We start from the raw sequence: 11,147 nt of genomic DNA, 5'->3' as shown, positions 1-11,147 counted from the left end.
TTAAAGATCCACTGTAACCTCAAACTGTACTTTTCTCTTACCCCCTGTTACCATTCTAATGGTTTGCTTTGATTATATGATTTTCAACTAGCACAGTGTTCTTAAATGCTGCTTATGCATTAATGTCTTCCATGGCAGCCATTTTATACCAGAAGCCTAACCACATATTTTAAACATGTCTCTGCCACCAGGCAGTGAGTTGTGACCAATCTCACTGCCTGGTGGCAGAGTTGAATATAACAGGGTCCTCAGGTCTGGTTCTAACTAAATATTGTAAAAGTCTATATCTCATAGAATCACAGAAGGAATGACTGAAAGTCAATTTATCACCCACAAAATGTTTTATTTTATCTGGAATCATTGTACATTATTTATTTATACTTGAATATTGTCAGAAAATTAACAAAATGACCAAACTCACAGTGTAAATGCACTAGTAATGTCATGTAATAATTGATACATTTATAAAGACATTAAAGTGACAGTGTGCAATACATATTGCATATGGAAAATATTCAAACATTCAAAGTCAAAAGACAAAAAGCAAATAGAAAAAGCTCTGCTATCTACGTTAGGTGATCAGATATGTTGACCATAGAGAAGCAACGGCAAAGATGGAGGTCCCCGCGTTCATAGGACAGATGTCAAGAAGGAGATGCAATGTTATTAGGACAGAGATTTCCGGATTTAGTCCTATTGCTCTGCGTTGCTCTTTTTTGTAATCCAGTGAGCACAGGACATATATCGCACTGTAGTTAAAATAGCTCAATAGTTAAACAATAAATCTGTGCTAAAACGGTGATGTGATATCTGTCATGTCTCAATTCGTCTATGTTTATGCACATTTGATGTTTTGGGGTTGTGAGCTGACATCTTGTTGTGTGTTGTTTTGTGAGAGTGAATGCACAATGGATCTGTGGTGGTAGTTGTAGTTGAGGTGATGTCAATATTTTTCAGTGTTTCACGCTTTTTCCTGTCCAGGTGCTTCATAGCTTTCTTTGCCCAATTGTTGGAAAGGTCAGAGCAGATCCGTATGTCTTTCATAGTAACAAACCTGGGAAAGAAAAGGTGTAAAAGACAATTAGAACAGTCACGGCAGACACTAAACCAAGACGCTTCCTATGAAACAAATGTCTACCTGAGTATAATGCATTATGAACGCATTCCTAGTGCTTACACATTACGTATTCCCATCTGATATAAACACCTATACACCATTATGAGAACATACGTTACTGCTTTGATGTTACACAGGGCTGTGTTCTGTAGGTAGTAGCGTTTGAGCAATTTAATGGGCACTATCGTGCCTTTAATCTCTGTACAGCAGGCAGGAGCTGGTCCACTGGCTACGAAAAAGACAAGATTTTCAACACAGTGTTCATTATTCTCATCCTCATCCACATGTTCATCATCCTCATCCACATGTTCACTATCCTCATTATCATGTTCACTATCCTCATCATCATGTTCACTATCCTCATCATCATGTTCACTCTCCTCATCATCATGTTCACTATCCTCATCCTCATGTTCATTTTCCTTATCATCATGTTCATTTTCCTCATCGTCATCCACATCATCATCACTGTCCTTGGCATCATTCGTATACGTTGTACTTAAAAAGCATTATATAATTTTTCTCACTCAATCCATTATTATCAATGTCCATTGTTATCAATTATTATCAATGCCCTTATCTTAACACAAACCACAGCTAAAACAATATGTTCAAAGGCATGGTAAGAGAATATGCACACACACAAACCTTGAGCAGAAGTAGAGGATATCAGTAATGTGTTGATGAAAAGAAGCAGGAGAGAGATGAGGGCAAGCATGCTGTCTGAATTGTTAGCTCTGAGTTAGATCAGATAGCATCTCCAAAACTGCAGCTCATATCGAGCCCACCAACCACAGACTCCTGCACAGACATAACCCTCCTCTGTATATGCAAATACTTTTCCTACTCAGAGCATCACTGTCTGTTTCCTCCCACAGACCCTCTAACTATGAGACCTGTTTCCCCCAACCGTCACATCACTGCTGACAGTTCGACAGTTTTCCGAAGTGGTGTCGGAAGAGGCAGCTGTAGCCATAGCATGGAGAGTCTTGTTTAATTCCTAGTTATGGATAGAGAGCACTGTGTTTCGGTCAGACTGTATATAACATGTGTAACATACATGGCTTTCTCCAATTGCTGGTGTTAGGTGACACACAAAATAAAAGGAAAACGAAAGGGGATATTTTTAGAAGTTTCACACACCCAAATGGAAAGTGAATTTGTGTGGGACGTAAAACAATCCACTCACTAACTGTAACAAACTATGAATGAGGCATTGTACTCCTTTGTGGGAAGATAGCAATTCAACATGAAAGTTCAGTTCAGAGCGTCGGCAAGTGTGCAGAAGTGAGTCATTTACTGCAAGGGTAAAGCAAGAACTCAGAGTTAATAACCATTTAATATTACAAGTTTGTATCAGTAAAAATAATGACTATGGTGACTATGGTGTGCTACATCTTAGCCTGTCTTGTTCACTGGTTCAGTCGCTTTTAGGCAATGGTGGTACCCCACCAGACACCTCTCTGTGAAATACTTCATATAATGTGGCTACACACTTGAAAAATACTATTATAGTGTTAAATCTGACCTGTTGTCCATGTCCACTTGAGCAGCTAATGCATGCTACAATGTCCTCCCTAATATCAACCAAAATGTGCAGGCAATACATTTATTCTTAACATAACCTTGAACTATTAACATGTTATTTAAAAAGGAAATGTGAAATCACCCATCAGCTTTATAATTAATCGCAGTCAATATTATTGTTGTCTATTTTTGTTATGCTATGTTCTTGTTCAAATAGACTTGCATAAAAAAACGAAACAGAGCTGTATTTATTACAGTCTTGTCAAGTTTTTTCCTCATCCTTGTTACATCGTTAGTCTCTCTCAACATTGCAGCCTTGTCAAGTTTTTTCCTCATCCTTGTTACATCGTTAGTCTCTCTCGACATTACAGCCTTGTCAAGTTCTTTCCTCATCCTTGTTACATCGTTAATCTCTCTCGACATGACAGCCATGCCGTTTTTTCCTCATCCTTGTTACATCGTTAATCTCTCTCGACATTCAGCTCTACTAGGCTATGTTGCTGTCGCTGATCCAGCGTCTTCACGTTCATATATTTATATTAACTTAAATATGTCAAATATATATATTTTTTCACTCTATATATTACATACATAACCTAATGTTTTTGGTGATAGTACACAACCTAATCTGATGGTCTTTTCACGAATCATCTTCGTTTGTCTCGGGATATCTCATTTAAAACGAATCTGTATTTTTAGGCACCTAAAAAGGTTTAGCAGATTATATGTAGTTTGAGGTTATTAAGTTGGAATGGAATATTTTGACATGCTTGGGTGTAAAAGAAAACTAGGATCCACCTGCTTTTCCGACATTACTCCGCGATGTCTTGACCCGTGTGGTACTGCATGCAAGGTTGCCAGATTTCATTGACCATAAACTGTATTCTGCTGCAGACTCCAGAAATAAAGCCGATCCGCCCAAGCCCATGAAAATAACTCAATTGTGCAGGAAACATATCGCACCTGGCAACACTCAATATGGAAAACGTTTCCTCCTACCGTCATTTTAGCTGCTGTGTTTCGCTGGTAGTTTGTATATTACCGCAAAATCATGTTTTACCATGCCAACACACAGAGGCGGTGCGAGATTTTGGGAAGGCTGTTGCCTTTGAGCTTTGAATTCAATTCCCTGTGTATGGATATAGTATAGAATGTCACCTGCCAAAGTGGCTAGTAAGAGTGACTGTGTTACACGCCACAGCCAAATTCTACCTGCATTTGGCGGGTGGGCGGGTGCCAATGTCAAGCCCTGTTGGTGTCGTATAAGTATTGTTTGTGTCATGTAAGTAGTTTGTGTCCAGTTTGATCTGAGCCCGGGTAACAGTCTTTAAAGCTTACATTCCCATCTCTGATCTCCGTTCGCCGAACAGAAACACAACAAGATGCATCAGTTGTGGCAAGGTGGCAAGAACTTGAATTTTACGTAAAGAGACTGGCACCCAGACAACACTGTTTTTGATGTCTCCTCCGCAATGGTCAACTCATATGTTGATCACTTTAAAGGTAAGCTGACTGTGGAAACACCAGTCATATTGTCTGATAGGAAACATTATAACTGGTATTTTTCTCAACTTTCCATTCATTGATGACTTAGACCACCCTGTTCCTCTCAGAGAAAAACAAATGGACCATACGCACACTCAGTTATTTCTGTGGTCAAGTGACCTTCAGCCAAGGTCAAAGTGTGAAAGGGTAAGATCTGAATGAGGATGGAGGAGGAGGAAGAGAGAGGACAAGATAAGTAACAACAGAGTTTTCAGTCTAGGTGTTGGGGTCTGGGGTCATTGTGGGTTTCTCAGTAGTTTCAGAATTGCTTGCATTAAAAGCACCACATCCTGTTGAAACAGGTATGTAAAGTACCTACAGAAAGTGGCCTGAATAACAGCCACATATGTACTTATGACCTATTCATATGTTCCATGCAAATTAGGCAGAGACCCAGGAGCTACAAAGTGGTCATATGGCACATACATCTACATGCATGTATCTACATGCATGCATCTACATGCATGCATCTACATGCATGCATCTGAACAGAACGGAGAGAGAGTTAGAAACAGAACAGAAGAGAAGCACAAAGAGAAAGAAAGACAGAGAAAATAAAAAGAATGAGAAGCATGAAGAGAGGAAGAAAGAAAGAGACAAGAACACTGAACTTGACTGCCGATAGAATCTGACCTAAATGGTGTAGTGTGGAAGCATTTATCAACCAAGAATTAAGAAAATGGGACAAACCTAATAAGGACTGAATATGCAGAACAAAAGCACTCTATGAGTTCAACACAAACCCCCAAATGATGCATATTGAGCTAAATTAGGACTTAAACCACTTATCATCAACCATGTTTAATAACACCCTGTGCAAATTAAACAATAAAGACACCGTAAAAATGTGCCCATCGCTCTGAGTTGCATGTTTCATTCACTCCATCCCAGCTGTGTAAATGTTGGCCCGCGAAACACTCCAGGCTGGACATGGATGGATGAGTTGATGGGCCCCGTGGTTGTCTGCTAGGCTGTGACTCACCAATCGCATTGATCAGTTGATGTGCAATACGTAAATTGGGACTAGCCAATTTACAGACCCAACAACTAGGTTTTCAAGCATGAATTAAATGTTTTGGGTGAGCTACTACATTATGCAGACATGCCATAGGGTTGTGATGTCCCATGAAACATTTGTGACAATTGTACTCACAGTTTAGAGAACATTAAGACTGTTTAAAATTTTAATTCATGCTTCAAAACCTGGTTATTGTGTCAGAATGTTGAGATGTTTTTTACTATGGCAGTCAACCCTGGAAATGTTTGTTATATATACATTTTTGTTTTTATCTACTTTCTTGTTGAGTCTGACTGTACTACTGTACTACACAAGAATGTCAGGTTTGACTAGTTGAATGCTATTGTGTATCACACTGAGCTTTATAGATACCAGTTTCAAAAGTAGGTAAAAGTTTAATGGGAAAAGTCAATAATGTACAATACTGCAATGCACAGAAAAAAGACGTGCATATTTGTATGTATACAGTAAATTTAGCAATGTGTTACATTTAAAAAGAAAATTCACATTTCAATGTCAATTATTACATAATTATTACAAAACAAACAAAAAAACGACAATGAAAAAACCTGTGAAGGTTGTGTAAAAAACCAAACAATGAATTGCACCTTCTCATGGTACGTAACACTACACATTCCCATCTTCTGGTTGGACATCCTGTCACTCTTGGTCTGGCAAGAGATTTCCATCAACATCTGATGTTTTCCCTTGTGATGCACTGAGAGGAAAAATCTCCAGGCAAATCCTATTTAATTACTATGTCACCTGGCAGGTCATTTGCCAATTTAGCAGCCTTCACAAACATTTCATGTCATAGATATTTATGGAATATACACAAGTTTGCATACCCTTGGAGAATTGATCATATTTGTACCATTTGTAAAGAAAACATGAGTGAGCAGGCAAAACACGTATTTTATTTCTTATGGGATTCAAATTCAACTGTAGGTCATAACAGAACGGCACAATCATAAAACAAAACATGGCAACAAAGAAAAAAATTAACTGACACCTGTTCAAAAGTCTGCATACCCTTAGTCAATAATACTGTGTATTACCTCCTTCAGCATCTTGAATTCTTGCAGGTGGTATAGCTGCCCATTCGTTTTAGGCAAAATGCCTCCAGGTCATGCAAAGTCTTTGGTCGTCTTGCATGAACTGCATGTTTGAAATCTCCCTGGTGCTGTAACCCCTGAAGAGTCAACATGGCCTTGTGCTTAGGGTCATTGTCATGCTGGAAAGTCCAAGAGCGTCCCATGCGCAGCTGTCGTGCAGAAGAATGCAAACTGCCTGCCAATATTTTTTGATAACACGCTGCATTCATTTGCAATCAATTTCCACAAGATTCCCGTGCCTTTAATGCTCACACCCCCCCAAAACATGAGTGAGCCACCACCATGCTTCACAATGGTGATGGTATTCTGTTCACTAGAGGCCTTGTTGACCCCTCTCCAAGCATATTGCTCATGGTTGTGACTGTAAAGCTCTAATTTGGTCTTGTCACTCCAAATTACAGTGTGCCAGAAGCTGACGCGTCAATGTGTTGTTACCAGGCTTTTTTGTGGCATTGGCGCAGCAAAGGCTTTTATTTTTTATGGTCGTGACTTTTTCCAGAGCAGCCGGTGTTTCTCCTGAGGTTACCTGTGGGTTTTTCTTTGTATCCTTAACAATTCTTCTGGGAGATTTGGCTGAAATTTTTCTTGGTCTACTTGAACTTGGCTTTGTATCAAGATATCCCTGAATTTTCCACTTCCTGAAAAGTGAAAGAACAGTACTGACTGGCAGTTCTTTGCATGATCAGTCATATTTTCAAAATCAATGCCAGAATTTCTAAGTTTTGGCCAGGGTATGCGCACTTGTGAGCACAACTACATGTCTAACAGATTTTTTTAATGTAATGGATCGTTTTGCATGTGATGGCTTACACAATGAAAGAATCTTTAGAAGTTTTGAAGAGTTTGAAAATTTCAGTTAGAATCAACTCATCAGTTTTGATCACCAAGCCATGTGCATGTAGGTATCATGCCTATTGTACAGCATACAATTGTACTTACTCTTTTGCACATGTGCCAAACCATGTGCTATTTTCTTAAATGAATAACAAATTCTAATCTGGTGTGCAAGAAACTAGAGATTTGAATTAATTGTTTTGAAAAACAATTATTAAGCCAAAGCGATTCAGAAAAACTGTAATGCCTTACCTCATGAAGAGGTCTAAGCACTCTTTTAAACACAAGATGGCGTAGAATGGCTGCAGACTATACTACTGGATAAACATTGTGAACCTAATCAGTTCTATTTTGTCAGTATCTATTTGTTTTCCTTTGTTATGCTTACTCATTTGTTTATTCGTACCTAACTGTGCATAACGTATGACACTCACATATTTTCCCTGCAGTTTTAAGTATACTCTTGTTTTTACGGGAGATATGGGAGTTTGTAGGAAACAAATGCTGGCGTATGAATTGGATTTTAGAGAATGAATGAAAAAGCTGAACTTCTGAAATTGGGGAAGTGGAGAGTGGTGGGGGGGGGGGGTGGGGGGTGGTGAGAGACTGGAAATCTGTAGTGAGATAATAATAAATGTCTTTGGCTGAGAGACACAGACAGTATATCCTCTATATATATTCTACAAAAACTGGCCCAAACCTTAGTACAATACCAGTTCACTATTTTTGTCACAATTGCATGATCTCAGTGAATTTGATGAGGAGTTACTGATGGACCAAAACATATATACTTTGTCTCTGAAATTTCACTAAGAGAATATTTAGACAACAAAATATTGTCTTGAAAACTATTTCATTAAAACAAGATTTACATAATATTTGGTAACACCAGTAATGGGAAATGGTTGCTGCATCAGAGGTACACCAGATGAACAAAACATTTGTTTTATGAACCAAATATTTGTTTTAAAAATCGAAAGAGTTTTGGCACATCTCATTTTTACCTAAAACTGAAGAATTCCGTGTAGATGTAATGGATGTAGAGGAAACGTGTGTCATTCTGAGGGACATAAGAAGTCAAATGAATGTTTCTGCAAAAAATTTGCTAAATTGGATGTAATGCAAGACAAATTACTTTCCAAGAAAAACACTGTTAAAAAAAATGAAGGGAGCACGTCATCACAGTATAGCACCAAGTCAATTAAGATTCAGGCATAGCAATCTGTCCAGTTAGGAATTGTAAGTAATTGTGAATCAAAGTCACCTGGTTTGGTGTAAATGAAGGTGACAACAGGGGTACTGGAGAGGCAACAGCAAGACAACCCCGAAAATGGAATGGTTTTGCAGGTAGTGGCCTCAGATAATTGCTCTCCCCTTATCCTTCCTGATTGATTCTTCTCAAGGGTTAGGGGTTTCTTCTTTTGCGTTTAGCTAGTGACCTTGTCACGACTGGCAGCATGAGGCGGAATCTGCAGCCCATTCAGGTTGCACGGGTATTCCAGCTACTCCAGGATGGCACATCCATACATCAAGTAGGTTTGCTGTATGAAGGTTTGCTGTGTCTCCCAGTACAGTCTCAAGAGCATGGAGGAGATACCAGGAGACAGACCGTTACACGAGGAGCACTGGACAGGACCTTAGAAGGGCATCTACCCAGCAGCAGGACCAGTATCTGCTCCTTTGTGTGAGGAGGAGCAGGAAGAGCACTGCCAGAGCCCTACAAAATGACCTCCAGCGGGCTACTGGTGTGCATGTTTCTGACCAAACTGTCAGAAACAGACTCCATGAGGGTGGCATGAGGGCCCCAACGTCCTCTAGTGGGACCTGTGCTGACAACCCAGCACAGTGAAGCTCGATTGACATTCGCCAGAGAACACCAGAATTGGCAGGTCTGACATTGATGCCCTGTTCTCTTCACATATGAGAGCAGGTTCACACTGAGCACTGGAGAGTCTGGAGACGCCATTGGGAACGTTATGCTGCCTGCAACATCGCGGTTTGGCAGTGGGTCAGTGATTGTCTGGGGAGGCATATCCATGGAAGATCGCACAGACCTCCATGTTCTAGGCAACGGAACCCTGACTGCTGTTAGGTACCGGGATGAAATCCTCAGACATATCATAAGACCTTACACTGGTGCAGCCCGGCCTCATGCGGCCAGAGTGTGTTGGCAGTTCCTGGATGACATTGATGCCACTGACTGGCCCTCACCTCTGGGATGTTATGTATCGGTGCGTCTGACACCGCCAAGTAGCGCCACAGACTGTCCAGGAGCTCACTGATGCCTTAATCCAAGTCTGGGAGGAGACCCCCCCCCCCCCCACCATCCGCCTTCTCATCAGGAGCATGCCCAGACTGTATCGGGAGTGCATACAGACACGTGAGGGCCAGACACACTACTAAATCATATTGTAAGTTGAAAGCCTGATATTTAAATTTTTGACTTCGATTTTTGGAGTGAGTTTGAATCCAGCCCTCAATCGGGTTGGTGATTTTGGTTTGCATTGACCGTTGTTATGTCATTTTGTTCTCAATGAATTACACCATGTACATTAAAGATTTTGATCTTTCATTTATTTCCTTCACTGAGACCCGGTGTGTGATTTGAGTGATCCCTTAATTTTTTGGAGCAGTGCACTACATTGTTATGATTGCTTAACACTTTGTCCTAACTAAAATATGCTTACAGAAATCTAAGAAATCTGAGACAGGTTTTCGATATTGCTTTCCATCAATGATTCCCCAAAAAATTTGTGAGTTTCATCAATTTTTACAAACAACAATTTAAAAATACTGCCCTAAGACTTGTGAAAGTTTGAACATTATTCCAAATGATTCACATTTGCAATGGCTGTTGAAGTCCCAGTCTCTCAGTTAAAGTAGAAGACATACACACGCAATACATCCTTATTTAAAATGTCTACATGTGTGGAAAATGTTCTACAATTATTCACGCTGAAAATGTGTGGTGGGTTGTGGAGATCTGTAGGTTAGTCACCCAATGTTATTCCTTTTACATTTACTGTTAAGGGTGTAACGTGTTGAAATGGGTTGTAGACTCACTAGTCACTAAATGATACATCATTAGTCATTAATATAGGCTTTCCTAAAGATACACTATTTAGTGGATTATAGATCAACATAAAATATTAAGTATTTACTATTAATAATAATAATGATGTATTATTATTATAAGCTTTTCCCACATCATTTATTTTAGCTGTGACTTGAACAAGGCCAGAGAATCTGTAGCTGTGACAGTGGGTTCCACAGACAAGGCGCTACACAACTGAAAGCCCTGTCATCAGACTATCAGTTGTCACCAAGATTTGGCATTTACATAGCCATTTGCCAGACGCTATCATTCAAAGCTTTTTTGTCTGCCATTGGTCTTGTAAAGGGAGACGGGGAGACCTGGAATTAAGTGTGGTTGTGGGGCAGTAGGGTAGGATGAGGTCAGACAGATCTCTGGGTTCAGAGTTGTGGATAGCCTGGTAGCAAGCAAGCAAGTTTATTTATACAGCACAATTCATTAAGAGGAGCATTACAAAGAAAAATTATTAAAGCTGCGAGCAGCGTTTCAGGGGGCCAAGCGGGACACAGGAAGCATCTCACTGCATGCTGTCACTAGAGAAATGTTTTGATATTTAAAAATGCCCAATGCCGCTAGTAGTCAGGATGTCCAATCGAAGGAGAGGAAATCAAAACAAAATAAAAAGACCTTGAAAACAGAAAAGGAACCAGGCAATCCTAGTTCAGCCGATTAGGAGGGAAGAATATTGTTGTCGCTGGCGGGTTTCAATCCCTGGTTTTCTATGTGGCAGACTGTCTTTAATCATTATACTATTTAAACAGCAGAATTCTACTTTTACCTCAGCCATTACATTTTTGCTGAAATAACGTGGACAAAATAACATTTATTAACGGAACTAAAGAGCAGTCTTGCACAAAGACTATATAGCTAATAGCTATACATCCTACTTATAATGAA

The 11,147-nt window shown here is 39.7% G+C and overlaps 1 protein-coding gene across 1 annotated transcript; it reads right to left on the bottom strand.

Moving 5' to 3' along the window:
- Nucleotides 1-333: 333 nt before the first annotated feature.
- Nucleotides 334-1,881, bottom strand: LOC105022219 (C-C motif chemokine 17). The gene is made up of 3 exons (XM_010890460.4): nt 1,766-1,881; nt 1,232-1,346; nt 334-1,054 (listed from the first exon to the last, which is right to left on the bottom strand). The coding sequence occupies exons 1-3, from the start codon at nt 1,833-1,835 to the stop codon at nt 814-816; spliced, it is 426 nt and encodes a 141-aa protein (XP_010888762.1). The 5' UTR covers nt 1,836-1,881; the 3' UTR covers nt 334-813.
- Nucleotides 1,882-11,147: the final 9,266 nt, after the last annotated feature.

Source organism: Esox lucius, chromosome 3 (assembly GCF_011004845.1).
Source record: "Esox lucius isolate fEsoLuc1 chromosome 3, fEsoLuc1.pri, whole genome shotgun sequence".
In the NCBI taxonomy this organism is placed as follows: Eukaryota; Metazoa; Chordata; class Actinopteri; order Esociformes; family Esocidae; genus Esox; species Esox lucius.
This window is presented reverse-complemented; position numbering and strand designations above follow the sequence as displayed.

Coding starts and splice junctions, on each gene's coding strand:
- LOC105022219 (XM_010890460.4), bottom strand. CDS start 1,835: ATGCTTGCCCTCATCTCTCTCCTGCTTCTTTTCATCAACACATTACTG. Junction 1,347..1,765: donor ATCCTCTACTTCTGCTCAAG/GTTTGTGTGTGT, acceptor TCTTTTTCGTAG/CCAGTGGACCAGCTCCTGCC. Junction 1,055..1,231: donor TGTAACATCAAAGCAGTAAC/GTATGTTCTCAT, acceptor TTTCTTTCCCAG/GTTTGTTACTATGAAAGACA.